Source organism: Lagenorhynchus albirostris, chromosome 20 (assembly GCF_949774975.1).
Source record: "Lagenorhynchus albirostris chromosome 20, mLagAlb1.1, whole genome shotgun sequence".
Taxonomy (NCBI): domain Eukaryota; kingdom Metazoa; phylum Chordata; class Mammalia; order Artiodactyla; family Delphinidae; genus Lagenorhynchus; species Lagenorhynchus albirostris.
The window spans coordinates 43,948,322-43,974,734 of record NC_083114.1 but is presented as its reverse complement, the minus strand read 5'-3'; the positions used below and the strand labels follow the sequence as shown (position 1 = coordinate 43,974,734).

The following is a 26,413-nucleotide window of genomic DNA, read 5'->3' as shown; positions in this document are numbered from 1 at the left end:
TTTGAAGGCAGATGTGATGCCTGGAGGTACAGCAGCCATTCTGTAACTATAAGGCAACAATCCAGCCATTAATGATGGCAGAAGATAAAACAGTTGACACTGAGAAGCTGCTGCCCAAGTCCAGACATTTTACTATGTGAGACAAATAAACCTCTTCATATGTATGTCACAGTTAGTTGGGTTTTCCGTTACCTGCGATCAACACGGTCTTGACTGATATAGATGGGAAGCAAGAGAAGATGGTCAAAATCAAGACCAAGGAACGCTTCAGGAAATACGTCAGCAGCTTTGTAATAACTTAGACACCAAATGTCTACAGAGGACAGGTTAGAAGATGGGCTGGAACTAACACCACGGCCAAGGTCCAGACACCCAGGCCGAGCTCAAGAAATGAAAGATACTAAACCAAGACCAGTCCCAAAGTGTGAGCTTGGAGATGTGCACTGACCTGCCCTTTCCTCAGCCAAACGGCTGCTTTAGGACCTGCTGGCTCATGAAGGAAGTTTCGGGAGGACAATGGGCGAGGAGCAGGGGCTTGGTGGAGCTGACGTCAGGCCCTGCTTTGCCACAGATCCCAGCCTGTTCAAGTGTGGCTGCCTCAAAACTCACACACGATGAAGCTGCCCATACCTGACCCTAGCGAGCAAGGCACCAAAACAGAGCGTGGCTCCCACAACATCCGGGGCCTGAGCTCCGTCCTGCAAAGCACTGAGCGAGCTATCTCTCAGCCAGAGGGAGAGGCAGCAGCAAACGCAGCCAGGAAGGGTGGCACGTATGAGCTCAAAGCGTGGCTAAGCGCAGGCTGGAGCATGGAAGGAGCTGCTTGAATAAAACCATGAGAAGAGGGAGGCCCCACCTTCCGCCGTTGGAGTGCTCTTAGCATCAGAGGTTTCAGAGCCTGGTTCCTCAGATCCATCATCGGCCGGGGTCTGCAGGGGAGATTCTGGAACATATACAATGAGCCCCTCAGAATGGCTGCCTCTCTCCACCCCTGCCTTCGACCTCAGAGGACCTCGGGGACAGTGTCTTTTGGAGCTGAAATCACCCACCGTGGAACCCAGATGGATGGACTGTGGCCACATGACAAAACCACAAAGGGGACCAATCCCACCCCCACCCCAACACAGCTTGGCCCCCACACCAGGGTCAGCAGGCAAAGAGGCACGCAATGTTTACCTGTTCTGGGACGAGAGGAGAAATTGCCTTTTAATTAGCTTGTGGTTCCAATTGAGACAAAGGCTCTTATATTGACAAACGGGCGGCAGACACCAGAAAGCTAAGCCACAAGTAGACTTGGGCTTTGTGTTTCCCTACTGAAGAGACTCATGGGAGATCACTGCCATGAATTAATGACCATTAACGACCTGGGAAAACACTCAGAGATCCAACTCCTTCCTCTGCAAAGGAATTAGCTCAGGGCAGACACAGTACCTACTTCTATTCTAACTGCACACTTGGCTGTGTCTCCAAGCACCGCCCAGCAAGCCTTGAGTTACACCTGAAATGTCAGCCGTCGCTACTTATAAGAAAACTGTCCTTTCAGAATCTAAAGCCAAGGGAGCTCTGATGGACTCTGCAAAAGCCACTCCACCTGGGGTGGGGGCAGCCTTGGAGACAGAGGACAGGAAGCTGGTTCTGCATGAAGCAGACTCACGAGACGAAAAGAGGCAAGTGGTGTTCTAGCACCCTTCGAGATCAGACACGTCGCACCCTCTGCTAGAACGCCATCCCTGGACACGCAGCCCTGGCTGGACCCATCCAGCCAAAGAAGGGCTGATTCTAAAGAAGCTTCCGGTCCTGGAGCTTGCCAAAACCTGCCAACTCTCTCAAGTAGGCTCTGGACACATGGTGAGGGAGCATGATGCAGACTGCCTGCCGGGTCTTATTACGGACCAGCCTCGACTGTCAGAGCACAGAAGCCTATGGGCATGACGGTGCCTCAAACACTTGTCCCCCAAACACCCCTCCCCCAATCCACCCCCAGCCTACAACTGTCATCATCTGCTTTATCCTTGTTAAATTTCTTGGAGGGAGGGAAGGAAGGAGGAAGAAGCCTCTTCTGAGGGTCTTCTGGAAGGTCTAACAAGTTAACTCATGAACACCTTTTAATTCATGTGGGTGCATTATTTTATCAGTTAACCAGCTTTTACCCACTTTGCAGCTCTCTTGGGCTCTATCTAATCCTATTCCAACTTTTAGCATCAATGCAGATTTACAGAAAAACTGCAAAGATAGACCAGAGAGGATATCCCACACCCAGTTTCCCAAATTCTTAACATCTTACATTATTATGATACATTTGTGACAACACAATATATATATTTTAACTTAATTTTTAAACCAGGCTACCCTAAACAGAGCATCATTTTTCTTTTTTCTTTTGGCTGGTGGGATCTTAGTTCCCCGACCAGGGATTGAACCTGGGCCACAGCAATGAAAGCGCCGAGCCCTAAGCACTGGACCGCCAGGGAATTCCCAAGAGCGTCATTTTTTCACTGGCACAATTCATCTGGGGCAGCGTTCAGCATGTTGGGATTCTAAGTTGGATTCTACCCACAAGAGTTTAATAACTGAAGCTTCAAGGAGACTTGGCTAAGGGTGACCAGAGGCAAAAACAGCTGACATGGAGCTGAAGGCTATACCAGCCCCATAATCTCAGAAACGAAACTTTGTCATCTGTAAACTGGGGAAGGCAACCTCCGCCTCCACTGGTTATTCTGAGCGCTACCTGAGACGTCGGTGGCCAAAGCGCTTTGCGAACTTTTGTAGAGTCCTACAAAAATGCCTGAATTATCTTTTTTTTTTTAAGATTTTTTTTGATGTGGACCATTTTCACAGTCTCTATTGAATGTGTTACAATATTGCTTCTGTTGATTTTATGTTTAGGTTTTCTGGCCACATGGCATGTGGGATCTTAGCTCCCCAAGCAGGGATCAAACCCACACCCCCTGCCTTGGAAGACAAAGTCTCAACCGCTGGACCACCAGGGAGGTCACCTGAATCGTCATTTTAAGGAAGTCCCATTATAAGTAGGGTAGCCACATACTTTGTCACCCAAATAGGGACACTTGAAAGTGAAAGCAGTGATACTGATACTGAGGCAGAACTCTCATGTGGAGGGATGGTGGGCTCAGGTCCTCAGATGAGGGAGCTCTTAGGGCCCAGCTGCCATTCCAACCCCTTGGGGAGTTGAAAATTAGCAGCTCTGGCTGGAGCCAGGCCGTGGCCTGGGAGATGTCAGATGCACGTTTCTTGCCACCATTGGTGCCTAAGGAGGGTTGGGTTGAGCCGGATGGGAGCAGGCATTTCCCCTCACCCAGAGCTTCGGGCTGGGTGTGCCCCCAAGAAGGCCAGAGGGTGGCCTCTGAGCTCCGGGGACAGCCCATTTCTTCCCTCACCTCCCCCACCGTGGAGCCCACTTGTCTGATTCCCAAGCTCTGCCTCCTAATGTGTTCTCTGCTTAAACAGGTACAGAGAAATCAGCCTTTGAAACAAGGCCCCCCAACGAGTCCTGAAGCGTCTCCAAGGTAGGGATGTTTTCTCCATGTGCTCCCCCAACTCAGGCCTCCTTCTGGTAACACCGCCTCTTCCAGGGAACCTTCCCAGATAGATGTACCCAGAAGAGTTCCCTTCCCACCTTGGAGCTCTACCACTGCCATCAACACTGCACACCCCAGGCTTGTTATTTTAGTATTAAAAGAGAAAAGTAGACTGCCATTTCGTCTCCTTAGAAATGGGTCTAGAAGACGGGGACCTAGTCTTTCTTATCCCGGGGCTGCACGGTTGGCTGCTCCAGGGGGCACTGGCCACCAGTGACACTGTGGGGAGAGGGTTCCTTATAGTACAACCCAGTGCCCTACAGGTCCTCTGGTGCTCCCATCAGCGATGGAGGGACTAGCGTTCGGAGCCAGAGAGAGGGCTCTGTGTGCTCCACGGGGCTCCCCGATCTCGGTGGTCAGACAGTGCAGTGAAGGGGAGAGAGGAGGCCAAGCCAACTGGGCCAAAAGACTGTACTATAGAACATTTAGAGGTTGACGTGGTTTATTAAGGTATCACAGGGACAGTAAGAAACCCAGAGCTAACCAACTCTGGCCAAAAGGGGCCAGACCGGCCTATTAAGGAAGAGAAAAAAATAATGTATAAAGTCATGTATTTTGCATGCCAATAAACTCTGCTGATTTATAGGGTAATGGGTTTGGTTAAAGACTCAACAGAGCACCCTTGTATTAATTAGACCAACAAGCCTCCGGCAATCTTTATCATACTATATCCACGTATGTGGCAAACTCTCCTTTGTAAAAGGCAGATTTTCAAATAGCCTCACATTTTGAGTTCTGTTGGCTCGCTCAGATTAATGAGGTTTGAAGCCTATCGACAATCTAACACAATAAAGTATTTAAAACTCCTTTAAAACTCAGGATGCGAACTTTTCCTGCCAGCCCTTTCCAGAGCCATCGGGTCGGCCGCGATTCCCACAGCGCCTGGGCCCGTTACGCAGGGCCGTGCACTAACCTTTCAGGCCGTGCTCCACGTCACCCTCGTGGTCTTGCAGCAGGGTGTAGTCCCCCTGAGCATGATCTTCCATCACGTTGAACTCCTGGCGGGGTTCAGCCATCCTGGTTCAAAGCCCACCTGGGGAATGAAGATGGGAGGTGAGGGCTGGGATGCTGTGCTGAGGCTAAGTGCTTGGGGGTGGGGTAGGGGGCAGGGAGAGAGAGGTGCCACCTCCCCAGTTCACAGCAGGCAGATTTCCACCTCCCCTCTCTCCTCCCCAACAACCAGATGCCCAACCTCATCAGCGGGGCGTATCGCCAAAGTGTTATTTACTTGTATGTGCACTTTCAATTCACCAGCATCACATCAGTTCATGTCCAAAACCATCAGGTGGGCAGGTTCAGCAGGCCCAACTTGTTACTATGCTCACTGCTCTTTCCACTTCATTAAAAAGTAAATGCTGCTGACTGGTAGTTTGATGGAGTTTAAACATTCTTTTTTATTTTATATATTTATTTATTTTTATTTTTGGCTGCATTGGGTCTTCGTTGCTGTGTGCGGGTTTTGTCTAGTTGCGGCAAGCGGGGGCTACTCTTTGCTGCAGTGCCCGGGCTTCTCGTTGCGGTAGCCTCTCCCGTTACGGAGCACGGGTTCTAGGCGCGCAGGCTTCAGTAGTTGTGGCACGTGGGCTCAGTAGTTGTGGGCTCAGTAGTTGTGGCCATGGAACCAACTCGACCTGGGTGTCCCGACTCCCCAGCTCTGAGTCAGGTGGCCCCCGGGGTCAGGGACGGGCTCTCACTCACCTCACTGGTTCCCACCAGGACCCTTGGGTGTGCCTTCTGAGGGCCAGGCTAAGTCCTTAACAGGGCACAGTGCGGGGGCATGAATTTGGGGCCGAAGAGCAGCGTGCACTCCCCTCCCCCAAAAGCCCCAGCTGAGAGGTGACTTCAGCTCAACAAAGCCCACTAGAAATGATCATTTAATCCTACTCTGCCCTCTTCCTTACTGAGAATGTTTAATTCTTTATCTTAAAAATAACTTTGAATTTCTGAACTTCTGAGTGTGTCATTTTGCTGTGGTTCATTCACGTCACTTTGGATTATTCCAGGTTTTACATTTTTATCTCTGTAATTTGAATCTCTTGTATTTTACTTTGATATCTTCCTTTTAAATGATCTAGTTCTCATATTATTTATTTTCTACTTTATATTTTTTCTTATCTTTGAAACTCCCCTGTTCTAGCTGCTTCTACTTCCTCCCTTTAAACTTTTAAAAAAGTTTTAAAAAAACTTTAAAATAAATAAATAAATAAATGGTGGGCTACAGGGTCGGAGGGTCCACCTGGGGCAGACACTTCCCAGACTGACAAAGGTGTGGAGAGACAGCCAGCCTCTGGCACTGTGTTTTTGGTTTTTTTTTTTTTTTTTTTTTTTTGCGGTACGCGGGCCTCTCACTGTTGTGGCCTCTCCCGCTGCAGAGCACAGGCTCTGGACGTGCAGGCTCAGCGGCCATGGCTCACGGGCCCAGCCACTCCGCGGCATGTGGGATCCTCCCGGACCGGGGCACGAGCCCATGCCCCCTGCATCGGCAGGCGGACTCTCAACCACTGCGCCCCCAGGGAAGCCCTACTGGCACTGTGTTTGTACCAGCTGGCCACTGGCATACTCAGGTCCAGCTCCATTCTCTCCTTTCTAGGCAGGACACGCTGGTGTGGGTGTCTGAGCTCTCTTCTCCACCCACGATGTAGGGTAAGAAGCTGGGAGGACTTAGGATGGTTCTAAGAATGAGGTCAGTGAGCCCTCCTCTGGGTTAGGCAGAGGGTGGGTGGTCTGGGCGCTCCTGACAGCTACTTTTCATTCTGACCAAGGCCCTTGTGTCTCAGAGAGCTCTTGGGAGGGGCATCTGAGGCTGATCATCTCCAAACCTTTGATGTCTCCCCACATCTCCAAACCTTTGATGTCTCCCCAAGGATGAGCAGGACTTTCCTGGGAAGATCAAAGCCCCACTCATCCTTCAAGACTTAGGATTTGGTGGTGATATTCTCTGTGGTGATATTCTCTACCCTGAGATACACTGATGGTCTGTTTCCCTTAGAAAGCCCCAAAACAAGAACCCCTGTGCTAAGAGGAACAAGTTTCATTACCAAAGGAGTCAACTACTGCTCCCCACTCCCCACGAAGTAACGCCTCCCTCGCTGCTTCCTGGTGACGCCTCTCTCAGGACATCCCTGGTCACTGCCCAGCTGCTCGTGCCCGTGCCCGGGATGGGTCCATGAGTCACCTCACCTGCTGACTCACCGGGAGCCCCACCCGAGCGCGGTGGAATCCTCCCAGAAGCGCAAGCCTCCCAAACTGGCTGGAGACACTACACCCGGCCCGGGTGAGCCAGAGCAGACAGATCAGGCCGTCCTGTTCAACCTGCAGCTAAGGTTCTAGTGAACACTAAGAAGTGTAATGAGCCCCGTGGTTTTGTTTTGGAGATTTGATCAATTCCTTTCAAGGACTAAGTTTTCCCATTTGGAACGCGGTGGATGGAAGTGTAAAAGTAAAAATCTGCTACACTGGCTTCTTTTATAAGATGCCCCTTTACATCCTTTGCTTCTCTGTCATGCCTCAGTGATCACCGTAATGATCTGAATGAGTTCTTAATCTATGAGTGACATGAACCCTTTATCATATTTGTGGCTAATAGCGTCTCCTTTTACTTTGGTTTCTTTCTTTTTTTTTTTTTTTTTTCTTTTGGCCACACCGCACAGCTTGTGGGATCTCAGTTCCCCAGCCAGGGATTGAACCTGGGCCATGGCAGTGAAAGCCCGAATCGTAACCACTAGGTCACCAGGGAACTCCCTGTTTTGGTTTCTGACGGCTTCTATTGACGGGTTTTACTTTTTGTACAGTCAAGTCTATTTTCCTTTGTGATTTATTCCGCTGCTCTATAGTACGTAAAGATCATAAATATTTTCTACTGTGTCTTTCGTGATCTAATTCTTTGTATTAAATTTATTAATTCATCTAGAATTTATTTAAGTGTATGAGGTGGGAATCTAAAAAATTTTCTCCCAGATACAACAGCTAAACCAATGGGCCCAGCCCTATTCATAGGACGGTCTTCCCTCTTTCCCCAGGTGAGTGAACCATCTATTCTGCTCCATTCACCTGTCCGTTTTGGTGCTAGAGCCTCCCGATTTAAGTGCTGAATCTCCAGTCTTATTCTCTAGGTGGGCGTAGACACTCTCATCTTCTTTTTTCAAAATTGTTTGATCTTCTTGCACATTTTCTCTACCAGATGCTCTTCAGAACACTTTTTCCTCAAATTCTCAAAATTCCATTGGGATTTTGGCTAGAACTGCATGACAAGCCAAAACGATAAAAGTTGCTACCTTCACAATATTTAGTGTCCCCACCCAAGAGCAAGGTATGTTTTCCCATTTATTCTTGTTCCTAAATCTCTTGGGGTGGAAGGAAAGATGTAGTCCTGCATGTTGCTGAGGCCACTCTTTTTTTTTTTAATTTTTGTTTGATTTTTTTGTCTCTTTTTTTTCTTATCTTTTCTAATCTTGCTGCAGCCACTCTTGATGTCTCCTCATCCTTGGGGTTGCCTTTGTGAGTGGGACCCTCCCCTTCATCGTGTTGATGATATAATAATAAGGGCTCTGGGTTTCCACAGCTGAGATGATTATGGCTGGGGCTCTAACACTGGTACTGGTACAGAGGCAACGGGTTCCCCTCAAGGTCTCTGGGGAGTGAATGGGAGAACCATTTTCTAGCCTTCTGTTTATCAGAGATGAGATCCCTTAGCAGAAAATCTCTCAGTGACTTGTGAGGACCCAGGTCCGATCGCTGGTCAGGGAACTAGATCCTGCATGCATGCGGCAACTAAAGATCCCGCATGCCACAACTAAAAAGATTCCGCATGCCCTGGTCTCTTCCATGCCCATCTGCACGACCACCATGTTGGGGGCAGATGGGGTGAACCACGTGACATGGTGGCTGCTTCTCACTCAAAGTCTGGAGGTGGGCAAGGTGGCCAGTTTGGACTTTGTTCACAGGCATGAGCAGGGCGGCATCAAAGAAGTGCTCTAAGGTCACTTTAGCAGCAGTCGGCAGGGCCAATTGGATGGGTAAGAAAGGACTGTTGGCAGGGAGGTGACTGCACTGATCCAGGTATACAGCAAAAAAGCCGGAACCAGAGCGGGGGCAGAGGCCATGGAAAGGAAGGGACAGATCCAAGAAGTGTACTTTAGATAACATTAGACTGGGCTTTAAAACTGGGCTGGGGTCAGAGGGAGAGATCAGAACCCAGAATTACACTAGAGGTGAGGGCTTGCAAGGCTGGGAAAATGGGAGGCGGTAGCACAGTCAAAGGGAACAGCATCAGGGTCCAAGGCAGCTGGTCAACAAGGGTGGGTTCTGTCTTTAAAAGATCCCTGCTCAAAAGAAGAATCTCGGGCTTCCCTGGTGGCGCAGTGGTTGAGAGTCCGCCTGCCGATGCAGGGGACACGGGTTCATGCCCCAGTCCAGGAAGATCCCACATGCCGTGGAGCGGCTGGGCCCGTGAGCCATGGCCGCTGAGCCTGCACGTCTGGAGCCTGTGCTCTGCAACGGGAGAGGCCACAACAGTGAGAGGCCCGTGTACTGCACTGCATTTTACCAACTGGTGATTGATTTGAGTTAATAAGTTCTAGGAAGTAGATTCTGCTCTCCCTCTTGACTTCCATTATAATTTTAAATTTTTTATGGATCTTTTTTGAAAACAGATCTACAATGAAACAGTTTTCCACTTTAATTTCAGGTCAAGGGTCAGCAGTTTGTTTCTGTAAAGGGCCAGATAGTAAATATTGTAGGCTTTGGGGGCTGTGCCTTCTGTTACAACTACTCACCTCTGCTGCTGCGGCAGGGAAGCCAGCATTGATGATAGATCCGTAAATGAATGAGCACGGCTGGGTCCCAGTTAAATTTTTTTTACAGACACTGAAATTTGAGTTGCATATAATCTTATGTGTCATGAAATATTTTTCTTTTTTTTGTTTTTTTCCACCATTTGAAAATGTATACCATTCGTAGCTAACACCAGATTTGGCCCATGGGCCACAGTTTACAGACTCCTGCTTTGGGCTTTTCCAGTATTTCTTCTCCTCTCTCAATAGTCAAAAAAAAAAAAAAAAGAATCTGTAATTAAGTCTTAGCAAGAATCATTGTACATTTTGGTCTCCTTCCAGAAGTTTCCAGAAGTTTCAAGTCAGGAGCAGGAGAACTAAGGGTCATTCTGGGGCCTGGGGCAGTGCCGCACTGTTCTAGGGACTGGAGACAGCATCTGTGGCATAAGCCCTTCGGCTGCCAGGCTGCCTCGCTCAGCGCCACAGAGCAAAAGGCAAGGCAATGGGTCTCACTGTCCCAGATTCTAATGATCCCCCCACTTCCCTACCACCAGCACCACCCCTGCATGGCTGGAGAAAGTCAGAAGCACTAATAGGAAGCTGAACAAATTACAGGGGCCTCTGGAGAAATTAAATCATCCTTTAAAACATAGGCTACTATTCACTATGCAAAATGAATAAACCGTGTGCATCTCAGGTGCCACTATTTTCCTTTAGGGTAAAAAGAGGAATGCATGGGAAGAACTCTCTAAGCAGGGAGGCACTCCCCACCCCGCCCCTCCCACTGACCCCAGCAAATGGCCTTAGGTTCATGGACCTCCTGATTCAATGAGGCCACCAGTGCTGTCTCTCCAACTCATCTGGGCTGGGCCACTTGCCCCGTGCTAATGTTTTGGTACCTACAGGTCATCTCTGGAGCATCTCTGAGAGGCTACTCGACGTAAGCAGAAAATAGAACCCAGAGGAGATGCGCTCGGAGAGTAAAATGAAGTAGTTCTTCTTCTCAGTCTTAGGACAAATACTGCGCACGAGAACGCAAGTCCCGTCGGGTTGGACCTGTCTGGGTCACTTACGGGCAGATGAGGAATCTGGGAGGTACTCTGCCCAGGTCACATAGCCAGGAAGAGGCGATGCCAGGATGCAAAGCTTGTGTCCTCACGGGGCACTCAGCTGCCCTCACTGCCAGTCCTTCCATCCAGGACCATCACATGTTCTCCAATTTTCCATTGGGGCACAGATCTGGGGTGTAGAAGCAGCAGTGTCCAGGACTCACACCCCAAAGCTGTGACTAAGTCACTTCTCTCAACCTCCTTCATGTCACCCAGTGACCCCTGAGCTCCCTTCCTGCTCCAACATTTTACTTTAAGCAGATCGATTAGGCCTGTGTCCTCCAGCTCAGAGCCCTGGGAAGATTGGTCACAGGGCAGCAGGAATCTCTAGCCCAGGCCTGGCTGAGAGGCAGGGGCCCCTGCCATCCCAGCCAAGGGTCTGAAAGCTCAGCCCTGCCTCCTTCTCTGACCCCTGTGGTCTTCCTCTACGGGAGCCAAGGGCAGGATGATTTCTCTGGAAGAACTGGGCAAAGAACACGTAAAGCAACTGACAGACGGCACAGCCGTACGTCCCAGCCCTAGGACTTTCACGCAAAGACAGCAGACTGAAAACACGAAAACAAGCGTAGCCCTGAGGTGGGTACACAGTCCAGACTAGACGTGGTTATATCACCCCACGGATCCCTGTAGCCTAAGAGAGACACACAGACGGGAAAATAAACACGCCAGGAGCTACTGTCCTAAGGCCATGCTTTGCCTTCTTATTCTTCTAAATCAACCAATCTCTTTTTCAATCTCTCTGATTTCCTACCTCCCATTTTCCCAGGCAGTGACCTACAGGCAGTGGGGAGTGAGGTAAGGAAGAAATTTGAGGAGGAGCACAAAAGTTGAGTTAAACCTGGAAACGAAAACGGGTCACTCTTTAGGGACCCTTGGAAAAGCACTGCCTCCTGACAAGAGAAAATGAGAACCAGAGGGTCCTGGAGTCTGTCCTTGTCATTTGGTAGCTGGGAAATTGAGGGGAAGGGGCTTGTTAAGTTGTAGGACAGTGCCTGGTCCTACAAGATCACACCCCCAGACCCAATGCTGCCTTGCCAATGGCTTGTGGCGGGGGGGCAAGCCAGGGAAAGGGAGAAAAGTGTGTGCAGGGCTGAGAGGGAGACAGAGGAAAAAAGAGGACAGTGCAGGTGATGAGAGGATAAAAGAGAAGGCAGGAGAGGGGAAGGGGGTGAAGGCACAGGGAGGGAGGAACCCCCTGAATCAAACCGCGGCTGCTGCAACCCAGTCTTTTCTATTTACTTTCCTGATTGAGGTAAAATCCACACAACACACAAGTGACCATTTTAAAGTGAACCACCATCGCCTCTGTCTAGTTCCAAAACATTTTCATCACCCCTGAAAGAAACCCTGTGCCCATGAAGCAGTTTCTCCCCACTCCTCCCCCCATGCCCTGCCAACCACGAATCTACTTTCTGTCTCCATGGATTTACCAATTTCGGAGATTTCAAATAAATGGAATAATCTAACACTGGGCTTTCGCGTCTTGCTTCTTTCGCTTCGTGTAATGTTTTCAAGATTCACCCACGTGGTAGCATGTGTCAGGACTTCGCTCCTGGAACGATATTTCATGGCATGGATACACCACATTTTGTTTATCCATGTATCCATTGATGATTACCCACAGTCTTTTAAGTTTGGAAACAAGATAATATGGAATTTTTTTTTTTTTTTTTTTTTGGCAGTACGCAGGCCTCTCACTGTCGTGGCCTCTCCCGTCGCGGAGCACAGGCTCCGGACGCGCAGGCTCAGCGGCCATGGCTCACGGGCCCAGCCGCTCTGCGGCATGAGGGATCCTCCCAGACCGGGGCATGAACCCATGTCCCCTGCATCGGCAGGCGGACTCTCAACCACTGCGCCACCAGGGAAGCCCTGGAATTTTTTACTGTGATGTTTGTCTGATAATGCTGAAATCGGCGTGGAGGGGGAGGAAAGGTGAGGGCAGGAAGGGGTAGGATGATGGAAGAGAAGAATGGCAGGGACCCTCAGACAACCTTCAACTTCTTCCTCATTTTGCCAAGGCTGGGCCCCCGGCCCCTCCAGACCCTCAGGGGCCCAGGGATGTGCAAGTGAGACCCCGGGTCCCTTTTGCTCCGGAAGAAGAGGGTCTTCCCAGGCTGCAAGGTGGATAAATTTTCTGCCTGGTAGAGTTCACCTGCTCTGTGTGTCTTACCTGAAGAGTCAGCTTTGTTTCTGATCATCTCAGGCTGCCCTCTGAGGCACCCAGAGGTGGATGAGGGAAGCCCAGGAACCAGCCCAGCCCAGAGGTGACGTCTGGGGCATCATCAGGGAACCCTGCTCACTATTTGAAGCACGTCTGCCATTTTCCTGGACACTTTCCCAGGACAGAACATATAGGCTCACCACAAACCTATGACGTGGGCAGGATGCAAATCCCAGCCAGGTAAAGGGCCCCAAGGGCCCAAATGACTTGCCCAAGGCCAGCAAGGCAGCCTGGGCCTGACTCCCCTCTGGAACACAGATTCCCAGCAGTTCTGATGCCTCTGTCTGCTTCCCCACCCAGGCTTATTGCTCCTGCCCAGTTCTCCAGGGTGTCTGAGGGTTTCAGCTGACCTGGGGCAGTCTCTACCTGAAGGAGATGAAGACCAAATAGCCTTCCTACACCTACTGCCATCCTTCCTATTCCTTTTAATTTTCTTACAGCAATGCATCTTGATTCTAGAAAGCTCCTCAGGTAAGCCAGGACAACAGTGGACACCATTTTGGGCAGTTTTGGAATATTAACAGCATCTGTTTATTTGAGTCGTGACTATTAGCCAGTCTCAGGGGCTTCAGAGAGAGAAAGCAAATCTCTGTAATACAACAGCCCCAAGAGAGGAATTATCCTCACTTTGTAGATGAGGAAACAGGCTCAGAGAGGTTCAGGAACCTGCTGAGTGTCACACAGCTAGTAAGAGGCAGAGCAGGATGTGAACTCTGATCTTTTGATGCTAAAACCCATCTTTCGGATATTGTATCATATCAGTGCCTTCCCAACAGAGAGTTTAAAAACATAGCCCTTTTCTCCCCTCCAGGACCCAGAGAAATGACCCTGTCTCGGCTGGATGGAATTAGAGCCGAGGAGGTAAGAAGAAAGCCCGTGTCAGGGGCTGGTCCCGCACCCTGGCTCACCAGGCTCCAAGCAGGACGCGCTGCCTGTGCAGTCCAAGCCCGGGAGGAGCTTTTTGTATCCTAGAGCCCCCTCCCTGAAGGCGCCGGGTGGGCTGTTTAGGGCGGAGCTGCAGCCCTCGCTAGGGGGCAGCACATGCCAGGGCGCGGTGCCCGCTCGCTGCAGCCCAGCCACCGGACAGCTTCTCCCCCAGGCAGCACCGCAGGCTCCCGGGGCCGCTGCCGTGACTCAGCGGAATCACCGCCACCAGAACAGGTGGCTCCGTCCAAAAAAAGGACGCTGGCCCTTAAAACTCCCTCAGGTTAAAAACTCAACTGGAATTAGAGAGTGGTGATATTGCACAACTTTGTGACTATACTTAAATCACTGAATTGTACACTTCAAAGGGTGGATTTTATGGCATGTGACATATCTCAATAAAGCTGTTATTAAAAAAACAAACACCCTAAATGGATCTCTCAGCTGAAGATCAAGTAGAGAGAAATCTAAAAAAATAACCTTAAAATGAACTTTGATCTCCAAGGTTATTTTTGGCTCCCACATCCCATCTTTCCTTTGCTCTGGTCCCTTTTCTGCACCATCATGAATTTGCCAGTGCGTTCAGGTGGAAAACAGGATTCCTCATGACAGGAGCCACGTTTCAAGCATTTCCAGGTATTGACTCATTTAATCAACACAACTGCCCCTATTATGATGTCGACTTCTACAGAGGGGGAAACCGAGGCACAGAGAGGTCGAGTAACTTGCCCAAGGTCACACAGTAAACATGTAATGGAGTCAGGGCTCAAAGCCTAAGCAGCCTGGCACCAGAATCTGACCTTGTGAGGCCGACTGACACAGTGATTAAATCAAGCAGTGACTGAGATCACCCATTTCAGGAACATAAGGACCCACTCAACTGAGTGAAAGCTTTCGTTTCCTTTGACAACTTTCTCTTTGTATTTACAGTCTATTCTTTAATGCTTACGGTTCAACTGTTGTACTTTAAGATATAAAGATTAGTGAAAGGGCAGGCATAGTAGTCTCCTTGGCGGAGGTGAAGTCTGGGCCCAAGGTCGTTAGGAAATCCCTATACTTACGAAGCAGGAAGCCAGCTGTACCTAAAGAAAGAGGAAGAGCCTCCAGGGTTCAAGAGAACTCTGGGCTGGCGCGTGGCAACTCTGCTGCTTCAGATGCACTTCCCTCACAGCTAGTCTCCTTTTGTGTTGCCCCTCTTCTCTCCCGCCCCCGACAGGCAGGTGGCACCCAGCACCCAGACACCACGGGGAAGTTCTCAGGAAGACTTGCTGGAGGGAAGACGGCCTGGCAAACCTCAGAGGAACTCTAAAGTGTGAGCTTGTGCTCACATCCTATCACAGGGTACCAGAGAATGTTCTAGAACCGAATCTGAACAATAATAATGATAATACCCGGATTTCAGGCAGAACTGCCAAATTAAGTGCAGAGAAGATAAAGGAGCCCACAGAGAGGAAAGACTTAGGTTGGTGAGAAGAAACTGGAATAATCCCGGGCCTCAATCCAAAGAGAACAATCAACAGTTGTATGAAAGCATGAATGAAGGCCGCTTTCTGGGGGGAGGTGGTGTTGCTGTGCACACACCATGTGTCATGGCTGATGTCAGCCGGCTGACGTCCACCACCAAGAAAATCCACAGACTGTGTCGGAGAGGACAATTCTGGTTTTAAGCTCAAGGATTCTGTTTTATTTTTTTGACCTCCTTTGTAACTGCTGGTATAGTCAAATAGTGCTGTAGCATCTGTTAGGATGATACGGCGTGCTTGGGTGGCCTTTGTTTTCAGAACTGCAGTAGTTTTCCCTCCAACCCCCTTTCTGATCAGTTAGCCTTCAACGAGGACAGCACTGCCATGTGACACCCCTACGGGGGGTGGCGGCAGGTTGCTGAGCCTCTGTCCCGTTCAGGGACTGCCAGTGGCCCTGGTGACCACTTAACTGTATCTGAGATGAATCCCCTCAACTCAGAGCACCAAATGGATAAAAAGCAGTCTCTTTTGATGTCAAAGCTGGGAAAACCACAGCGAAAAATTGCTTTTTTTTTTTTCTAGGGCAAGCCACTCTTAATCCTGAGAGAGAGAGGGAGGGAGAGAGAGAGAGAGAGAATTTATTGTTTTATAAAAGTGATTCATAGTCATTATTAAAAAGTTAAATACAAAAATGTGAAAAGAGGAAAGCAAAATCACCACTGTTAACATTCTAGGGAACTTCTGTGCAAACACCTCGCCTATGCACACATATAATTTTCCCCAAATGAGACCATATCATACCAGTTGCTCTGTAGCCTACTTTATTTGTGTAATAAATATACTGGTATTAATAAGCTTTACATTAATTTCTGGTTGATCGTCAATGGCTACAATGTCTAGATTTGCTGTTATCTCTCTGCCCTCTAGCTCTAACAGGCAGCAAATGGAGCACTTAAAAAGCTCTGGAGGGGGACTTTTAAAGTCCCCCCCACCCCGCCCTTTTTTTTTAGCCATCCATGATCTTCCCTGAATAAATATTTCTGTAGCCAGGCACTATTTACACATTTCACCTCATTTAGTCCTCACAACGGCCTATGTGACAGAGGAAATGTTATTATCTTATTATCCCCATTTTTGCATTGATGCTCCGTAGCTCCAGCTGAGGGAGAAGGCACGCGTGGCTTTGAACCTGCAGTCCCAGCCTCCAGCTGGACACAGGGTGGGTCTCTGGAGACCTTCACTGACAAATCATGAAGCCCCACTCTGAAGCCCTGATATAGGAGGAGCCATTCCAACTGCACCTCTGTGAGATACACGGGTCATCTTAGCTCCATTCTGCAGCTGGGGAGACTGAGGCACAGAGAGGATCAAGTGGACCTAGAGACAGTGCCAGGGCGGGGGACAGAGTGTGGCGGGTAGTGATTTCCTGGAAAGCTCACCTTAGGGCTAGGAAGTCGCTGGGAGCGAACGCTGGGCGGAATGATGTCAGGGGCGTGAGGACACGGCTGTACCCGATGTTGAATGGGCCCCCCACAGTCAGGGTCTTGAGGCCTCTCAGAGGCACCTCGGGCCATTTGCCAAAGACCATTCTGGGTTCTCAGGAGCACCTGCTTCTCCATGAGCATTCCTGGGACTGATGAATAGCACTTAGGCTGCCCCCTCTTAAGGCCCTCTGAGAACACTGCACGGCTTCACCCTCACAGCAGGAGCTGGGGAGGCACCCTCCATCCTGCCCCCAAAGGTGAGCCTGGAGGGTCCCTTGCTCCGCTTCCCCTTGGACCCGGGTCTCTCCCATGAAGCAGGGTCTCTTGATCCAGAGATGCCATGTTTGCATCTACCCTGCGAGGCCACTCGGCCCTAGCGCCTCTCGTGGAACGCGCCAAGTCCAGCCTCGTTAGTTGCATGAACGGCTGGACTCCTTGTGCCCTCGGTGCACTGGCTCCAAATCTTCCTGACGACCTTATGGCCGGTTCGGACCTCTCTATGGATTTGGGTAGAAAGGACACGTGGTGTGAAGTCCAGAGCCCTGGGCTCTAGGCTTAGGAGGGACCACTCACTGGCTGATCGATGCCGGGCCAGTCACTTGCCCTCTCTGAATCACTGATTCTTCATTTGTAACATGGGCCCGAGGACACCTGTGTCACAGGGTGGCTGTGAGGGTCACTGGAAAAATGCATGTGAGAGAGAGTGCTTCAGTGAACTGCGATGTTCTAGACTGATACTCGGTACTGTTGTTATGACACATGGGTTCTGCGCAAGGAGAAGATATCTGAGGATGGGGAAGAGGAGGCCTAACCTGAAGGGATAAAATCAGGGGCCGATACAAGAGGCTTTGTGCTTCTGCCCTGAAGGAGGGGGAGACAGAGCATGAAGACGTGAGAGGCAGCTCTGGGGCGGCCCAGGGAGAGGAGGAGAAACGAGGGGGTCCTTCCAGGAAGGTCTCGGAAGTGACGGAGCGAAGGTAAGCATCGGGGAAGAACTGGGGTGTCTCTGCTCCCCACCCCTCCCAGCACTGGCACCGGAGCACAGAGGAGACAGGGGAGGTGATGCGGAGAAGGTGATGCTGGGAGGTGGGGAGAGACGAAGCGTCCGCACCAGTCTTGGCAGCGAAGGAGGCGGGAGTCTGAGAGGCCACGTGCAATGACCAGAAATTGGCTCTTTTTGCCACAACATTTCATTAGATGGGACAACAAGGAAGAAGGGGAGGGGAGAGGAAACGAGGAAGGGAAGGTGGCAGTTTGGAGGACGCTTTCATTTCTATTTTTTGAGTCTGAGGACACACCCCGAAGGACGCGGGGCACAGGAGGACGGCGTAGTCTGTCTCTAATCAGCAATGTCCCTCAGTAATGAGCAACCTGAACTCAGCACAGCGGCAAAGACGGAAAACAAATAGTGTCCTTTGAACCCATGGGAGAAATGCCACCCAGGTCAAGCACACCATCCCTGAATTACCCCCTTGACAGAGGTGCCCACACAGCATCAGGGGCAGAGCAGACAGTGCATTTCTGGGGCGTGGAGAACACACTGGGGTCAGGCTGTCTGGGTTCCACTCCAGATCCGCCACTTACTAGCGGGGTGGCCTCGAGTAAGTCACTCAACCTCTCAGAGCCTCCGCTGCCTCGTCTGTAAGGTGTGGGGATTAGACGAGTTAATACAGTAAATGCGATCGAAGTGCCCGCTGTGGTTACTATCATGACAACCTATCACCCATTATCTGAGCCAAACCTTTCTGCGTCCTGTTCGTATTTTCAGACTAAACAGCTTCTCAGGGCCCAGAGCCCCACCCCACGTTGGATCCAACGACACATGGTGCCCCCTTGGCCCTCCCGATGCAGCCTCTGGCCAGGCAGGGCAGATGGTGTACCCGGTGAGGTCATCCCCTGGTCCCGTGACTCCTGGAGACGGGGCCAAAACCGTGTCCCGGAGCACACTGTGTGAAGCTGACCCCTCTGTGAGGAGGACAGGGGAGAAGCGAACACACTGGCATGGAGAGAGCTCCATCCTGTATCACCAAGGGAAAAAGGCAGTTTTAGAAATGTGCACGCACAGAATGTTTATAAACAAGACAGTAGCATATATATGCATATGTGCAGACAAGAAGTCACAAAGGGGGCTTCCCTGGTGGCACAGCGGTTGGGAATCCGCCTGCCAATGCAGGGGACACGGGTTCGAGCCCTGGTCCGGGAAGATTCCACATGCTGTGGAACAACTCAGCCCGTGCGCCACAACTACTGAGCCTGCGCTCTACAGTCCACGAGCTACAGCTACTGAGCCCGTGCACCACAACTACTGGAGCCTGCGCTCTAGAGCTCGTGAGCTACAACTACTAAAGCCTGTGTACCTAGAGCCCGTGCTCCACAACAAGAGAAGCCACTGCAACGAGAAGCCCGTGCACCACAACGAAGAGCAGCCCCCGCTCGCCACAACTAGAGAAAGCCCACGCGCAGCAACGAAGACCCAACGCAGCCAAAAATAAACTTAAAAAAAAAAAAAAAAAGATATTGTAAAGGACATGTGATCTGGGAAGGGAAGTGGAATTAGGGAGACTTTCTCTTGTTGTTGTGTACATTTTTGTTTTATCATACTGTTTTCTAAACATGTGCTCATAATCTGACAAAAAGTAATAAATACGTTCCGCTTTTGGCAAAACAAAACACCCTGTAACAAAGTCAAGGATTTGTCCACGGTGTGCTGCTCCTTTTGTTCACAAATCGTGGGCTGCCTGTAGGCACCGGCGTGGCTGACGGGTCAAGGTGACCAAGAGGTTTAATACTGATTCTAGGCGTCAGTGTGATGTGTTCAACGACATCTGTGATCAACCATGAAGACAGAGGCCGCTTAGGGGGACAATGTGTGTGGGGCATTCTTAACCTGGGGCCGGAGGAACACCACCAGAGGTGCCTGATGGGGGTAGTGGGGGAAGCCCTATGGAGCCAGTGATGGTTCCCGGATGGGGAGGCTTCACACAGTGGGAGGAGTCATGACGCAAAGAGATGGGGTTCACTAACAGCTGACGCGCAGCCTTTCAGGTACACATTTAACGCAGAGAGCCAGGGACACCTGGACATAGCACTCTGGTGTCACAAACCCTTGCCTATCACAAGTGTGATTCTCTAAGATCCAGTGAAAAGTCTAAACACATTGGGGGGCTGTAATTGTTCATGTATTTATATCTAGCTTGTTCCGAAAAGGGATTTAGAGAGAAGCAGGGAGGTGAGAAGCCCCACCAGAGCTGAAGTTACAGCCTTACGAGCCCTAGAAAAGGTAACTTCCCAATGCAATGTGCACGGTAAGGGTTCGTGGCCACGTCAGAATATAAAAATATAGGCTCTTTATGTAGATAAAGGGGAAACCAGACACTTTTGCTGCATCTATTGAGGTTGGGAAAGTAGCTTCAATATTTATCGATAAAACTTCTCATTAAAATTAAAATAAGAAAATGCAAATATTATCCAGCATGGGACCCTGGGTCATGCTCTCTTATTTGGATAAAATAATTATGCTTGACAAAGTGGAGTACAGTGGAAAACAGAAAATTTATGGAGTGAGGAAATGATCTTGAAAGAAAGAATTTCAACACAGCTTTGGAAAGAGATCCAATCCAGGCGCACAAATATCTGGTTCAATTAAAACGGACACAGCAGAAATTCAGATCAGGGAGAAACAGGAAGTCAAAGCCAGGGGCGTACATTTAGGCTCTGGGCCCCCAAGTACGTATTTCAGAAAAAGCCCAGGCAGCCTCTGTTGGTCGCAAAATATTCATTATCCAGCAGAAAGGCCTGGACATTATGTTCAGAAACAGAAATTACAGTCAAGGAGGGAAGGAAGACAGAATGAGCAAATAAGAGAGAAAAAGCTGGCGAGAAAGAAGTACAAAGAACTTAGAAACATGATAGGAAATGAAATTCTTCTTGGAAAAGGAGAAAACACTACACCCGGAGTCACGCATCCGGAGAACAGAGAGGGGCAGCTGCCTCGGCGTTGTCGCCCTGCCCCCATCTGAGCTGCTTCTGGGTCTTCCTAGTGTCTTAGGAATTACCATCAAAGTCGAAATTGTACAGGGATACTAAAACCCACTGAATTGTAACTTTAAAGGGATGGTTTTTATGGTACATGAACCATAATCTCAATAAAGATGTTTAAAACATTGCAAAAGAGGCTCAAAGTCAAATTTATTTTCCTTTGCTAAATCTAAAAATACAGATGCCCTCCAACCTTCCTGTGGGGAGGTGGAGCCCTCCGCCCGGGCGGGTAGAAAGCGGCTCTCTCTGAGGAACAGCGGAGATGAGGCAGCTTGTACACAAACCTTCTCTCTGCTGGGCCACCCAGCTTCAGCTCAGATCTAACCCCTGGGGGCGTCTGTGACAAACAAGCCGCGAAGGTAGCTTTGCATTGTTTGTATGACCTGAGCTTTTCCTTCCGGTGGGCAACGACCCCACCCCATTCAACGGTCCTGGCCTTTGTCGAATGGGGGGTTGTGGCCCACCAGGGTGCAGAGGGGCACCAGGAAAAGCGCTGGGCCGAAGGGTACCTTTCCAGGTGGACGGGCTGTCAGGGGGTGGCAGGTCAAAACATCTTTGCCTGGGAGGTGCAGCGTCCTCCCTGTTAAAACCAGGAGTTGGATACACACAGCAAAAACAGGGAAAATGAACGAATGAACTGCTTGCTTGGGAAGGCTGCTGTACTGCAGAGGTGGAGTATGGGTGTCTTAGGGGCCCCTCCAGGCCAAGAGCCCAGGCAGCATTCGCCATCCTGTCCCCACAAAGCTCAGGGTGGGCAGAGGCTGAGAGAGGCAGGGCTCGCTGGGGAGGTGCGCGCGCGCGCACACACACACACACACACACACACACATACACACACACACATACACACACACCCCAGGTGCCTTGGGGAAACAGAAACATCACAACTCCCTCACTTCCAAAGAATTCACCACATCTCCCTGACCCCACTTCCGGGATTAGCCTGGAAACTCATGCACTCCCGAGACATGGGTAAGAATCTATTACCTCTCTGGCCTCCTTCCACTCAACACTGGGGCCGGTCTTTCCTGTTGCACCTGTCACATCATATCCTAATTGTACCCATGAGTCCCTCCATTAGAATGCAAGCTCCTCGAGGGTGGAGACTCTCCTCTACTTGTTTTTTTAAACCTGTAAACAACTCAGTCCTTAGTGCAGTGCTTGGTAGGGGGTCTGCGCTCAGGATGAATGAAAGAATGACTGTGAACTGAAAGCCGCCCCTCACGCTTCTTCGACCCTGACTGCTACACTTGTGCAGTTGTGCGACCCTAACTGCTACACTTTCTCCCCCCCAGGCCTTTGCCAGGCCTGGTCTCCCTGCCAGGGAAGCCCTGTCCTCCACGTCCCCTCCCCTTTGTCTGGCTAACTCCTACTCAAGCTTCAGGCTCTATCAAAGCAGCCACTGCTTCTAGAAGCCCTTCTTGACTCTGCCAAACTCCCTCGAGTGTGCCCCTCACAGACACTTGCCTGGTGCTGTAATCCTCTGGGATGCTAATGCCCTGAGGATGGGAGAGCCACAGCCACCTCCTTCACCATCATGTCTTCAGCACCTGGTCCCACACCTGGCAGGAGGAAGGCCCCAATAATGCTGCTGAACCAAGGAGCTGGGGGGCAGGGAGATGGGCTCCCGTGGGAGGGAGGAGGAGAGGTGACAGCATTCATCGATAACACTTCCCAAGCTCATTGTCCGTTGCAAATCTGACAGCAGACCTGTTCTCTTGTGTGGGCTACCCCAGCTCCCTGGATAACTACCTCTCACACCCCATTGGAGAGAATATTCCTCTCCAATGGGGTAGGGGAGGGAACTCAAATTCTCTCGCCGCTTTGCAAACCTCAAATGACCAAAATAAATGAGATATAACTGCTGAGTCATCTGGGCATTGGGTTAACCAGGAATGACCTTGAATTTGTCATCAAGGTCTCCCCACTGTGGTTCCTTCTCCTCTCCCCAAAACAGACTTATTCTCCAGGCATCTGTCTGGGTGCCCCTGCTTGACCAGGTCAGAATCATAGAATCCTGGGTTCTAAGCTTAGAATGGACTTTAAAGAAAGAGGCCCTCGGGCTTCCCTGGTGGCGCAGTGGTTAAGAGTCCGCCTGCCGATGCAGGGGACACAGGTTCGTGCCCCGGTCCGGGAAGATCCCACATGCCGCAGAGCGGCTGGGCCCGTGAGCCATGGCTGCTGAGCCTGCGCGTCTGGAGCCTGTGCTCCGCAACGGGAGAGGCCACAACAGTGAGAAGCCCGTGTACCGCAAAAAAAAACAAAAAAAAACAAGAGAGGCCCTCGACAGCACAGAGAGGTGAAGTAACTCACCCAAAGTCACACAGCTAGTCGACAGTGAAGCCAGGATTCAAACGTAAGTCAGGAACACATTTCACTGAACACACCCCAAGTAAAGCAGAAACCATTGTTTTCCAAGCATCAGATCCATGCATTTGATACTGAAGGTCAAATGCAATTCCATTTACTTAGAAAATACCACAGTGTTTTTGCAATAAAATTAGAAACTTGTAGTATAGAGGCCGTCACTGTCCCTTTTCATAGATTTTACTACTCTCTGTTCTCTTAGAGTCCCCACCACAATTTTAGGACATTGCATCTCTGCTTCCTGTCAAGGAGGAGGAAAATAATCTGATTCCTTCAAGTTACACAAACGATGAACAAAAATACGAGAAAGTGAGTTCATTGAGAAGAGGAAAGATCACTGAATGCCTCTTTCCACTGAAGGAAAAAGAGGACATCAGAATCTGAAACATACTCGAGGGAACCCTCACCAATGCAGGCCCTGCACGAACTCCAGGGTCCTTCTCAGATGTGGCCCCAGGGACATTTTGGGAGTGGGTGTTTCTGCTCTGTGACTGGGTCCTCGGAGGCTCAGGATGAAGCCACATCATAGGATTCTCTGTCACCCACACTTCAATGCCTCAGCTCAAGAGAAAGAGCAAAGTAATTAGAAACCTCCTTCTAAAAGACCATCTGCAATTAAAGAGCACTGTCCTTTCCTTTATGTCCTGGGGCTTATTGTTTAGAAAGTATTTTCCAGGGAGCCATGAAATGTTGATTTATAAGCAATATCCGAGGGACAAAGAATGTCTAAACACCTTATGCCTGTGATTTAAAGGCTTGTTCTATGTGAAAGAATGCAAGATGAGCTAAGATACTGCAAAAGGGCTGCAAAGAAGCTGGTTTTATTTAGTAAAATCTGGTTAAAAATGTGCAATGAAACTAAGGATATTACAAATATGATTCAGATTACTTCATCTTAATTTATACATTTATACCACCTCTTCCAGATCTTGTTGAAAAAGATTAGTTATTAAATCTTCTTCGATTAAGTAAAAATATGTATTTGCATTTAGTTAATGTGGTAGACAGAACAGCATCTTAAAGATATCCATGTCCTGGGGCTTCCCTGGTGGCGCAGTGGTTGAGAGTCCGCCTGCCGATGCAGGGGACGCGGGTTCGTGCCCCGGTCCGGGAAGATCCCACATGCCACGGAGCGGCTGGGCCCGTGAGCCATGGTCACTGAACCTGCGCGTCCGGAGCCTGTGCTCCGCAAAGGGAGGGGCCACAGCAGTGAGAGGCCCGTGTACCACAAAAAAAAAAAAGATATCCATGTCCTAATCCCCAGAACCTATGAATACTTTGTTACTTTATGTGGCAAAGGAGGGTTATGGTTGCAGACGGAATGAAGGTTGCTAGTCAGCTGACTTTAAGATTATTCTGGATTATCCAGGTGGGCCCAATGTAATCGCAAGGGTCCTTACACGTGGAAGATGGTGGCAGGGGAGTCAGTGTCAGAGTGATGTGATTTGAGAAGGACTCAACCAGTCAAGCTGGCTTTGAAGATGGAAGGGGCCATGAGCCGAGGAAGCTGGAGAAGGCAAGAAAACAGATTCTCCCCTAGATCCTCCAGAAAGGAATGCAGCCCTGCCATCACCTTGATTTTAGCCCAGTGAAACCTGTATTGGACTTCTGCTACCTCCACAACTGTCAGATAAAACGGTTGTGTTGGTTTAAGCCACTACATTTGTGGTAGTTTTTTACAGAAGCAAATAGAAAACGAACAGTTAATTTCTGTAAGTCTGCTCATTAAGGTGGGCCAGCACGTGACAACTTGATTTTGGGAAAAGAAAGGAAAGAAATGGACGTGGAGGGTGCATCTGCCATGTGGCAGGCATCGTGTGAGGCCCTGTAGTACATACCGCACAGTCTCCTCCACCCTCTGGCCAGGTAGGCATTGATAGCACCAGTGTGCAGCCCACAGCTCTAAATCTCCAAGAGGTCAAGGTGCTAACGCTTCGGCTGGTACAGCGGCCGAGCCAGGGTGTGAATCAGGTCTGTTTGCCTCCAGAGTGCTTTCTATTAGATGGTGTCGCCTTCCTTTCCACTCCAGCTAAATGGTACAAAAAGTCCACAGGGCCTGGTCTGTCTGACTGTGCACATGGACAGCCCCAGAGTGGTGGTCATATCCTCTCCACATGCCCTGCTGGACCCCCTCCTCCCTCCTCCCCCGTGTCAGCACCCACCAGCTTCCTAGAGGGAACGGGGCTGGAGACCAGGGCAGTGGTTTGAGGGGGGCTTCTCCCCACAGTTCTGGTCCTTCCATGGTCCTACCTTCTGCACTGTCCAAAGACAGAAGCACAATGCACCTGAGCCTGTGCGGGGAGGAGGAAGTGACGCGGGGGGAGTGGGGAGTCCGACCCATGACCCACGCTGAGGACAGCTGACTGACATGCTCTCATACCACATTATGTATTTGCAGACCAGGAGTGGGCATGTGCGGCTCAGGGAAGACTCCTTTTCCACTTTGAATGGTGAACTGGATGGAAGAAATCTCCTCTCCCAGGTGGGGAGAGATGGGATGGGAGTCATCTCTCCGGGTGTCTCACGCTGCTAGACAGCCCCAGGCATACACACTCTGTGTATCTAGGTGGTTCTCGATGCCTCCCGAGAGTCCGGGAACACACCCGAGATTTGCTCCGGGCGCTGTCCAGATGTCAGTAGCTAATGATGCAATGAGGAGAGCGCCTTTTCCAACCAACGGACAAAATTCAGTTAATTAAGAAGAGCAATGTTTTGTGCTTAAAAGGCACAAATTCAGATGCATCCATTAGTCTCTTCGGTTTAATATCCCTTTTAAATCAAAGCTGTCAAGCTGAGGCTGTAAGAAGCATCTATTATTAACAAACAGAGAGGAAAGTGCGCTCCTAAGTGACAGGCTCACCAAGCACCACATGCTTGGTGGTGGATTTGGGAGCCAATTCAGACATGTCAGTTGTGTAATAAAGTTTACAGCAGCTTTCAGTGTATAAAATGCATTACTGACGCTGAGCTTAGGGGCTGTGTCTATGTGCACCGCGCCCATGCATGTGCATATATGCCCTCCAGTCTCAAAGGCATACCTCTGGGCAGGAGGGTAAGTCAGGCAGGGAGAGATGATATAAACAGGACAGAGCAATCCCACTGGCCCAGCCCTGGCGGAGCAGCTGGGGAGACCCCAGGGACCAGGGCAGTAAGCAGACTATGAGAAAGTCATGTACCAGCCCCCAGCAGGGAGCAGATGTGGCCCCTGCCCTTGGATATAGTCAGTCTGGCCGGGGAGATACATATGCAAATACTGAACGACACAGGGATAATTTCAGGGCAACCCCATGGTCAACTCCATTTTCGGAATGCTGTCTCCCATGGGTGGGGGTCTCCAGCCTGGACAAAGGGATGGAAGACCTCTTGGGATCTGGCTTGGGACGGGAGACAAAGAGATAAATACAGTTCAAGGCCACAGGTCAGAAGATAGAAGGCAG

At 50.1% G+C, this 26,413-nt stretch overlaps 1 protein-coding gene across 18 annotated transcripts in view; it reads right to left on the bottom strand.

The window, feature by feature from the left end:
- The window catches only part of MAPT (microtubule associated protein tau), a 102,233-nt gene that overhangs the window by 41,252 nt on the left and 34,568 nt on the right, over positions 1-26,413 (bottom strand). For 14 of the 18 annotated variants that reach the window (XM_060134845.1, XM_060134842.1, XM_060134847.1 and 11 more), the window contains exons 2-3: positions 4,513-4,632; positions 857-943 (exon numbers count right to left, since the gene is read on the bottom strand). In XM_060134845.1, the coding sequence (XP_059990828.1) occupies positions 857-943; positions 4,513-4,615 (190 nt within the window). In that variant the 5' untranslated portion in view covers positions 4,616-4,632. Of the gene's footprint in view, positions 1-856; positions 944-4,512; positions 4,633-15,557; positions 15,579-26,413 lie in introns of those variants that run through there. The other 4 variants (XM_060134849.1, XM_060134858.1, XM_060134861.1 and 1 more) reach the window with 2 other exon arrangements.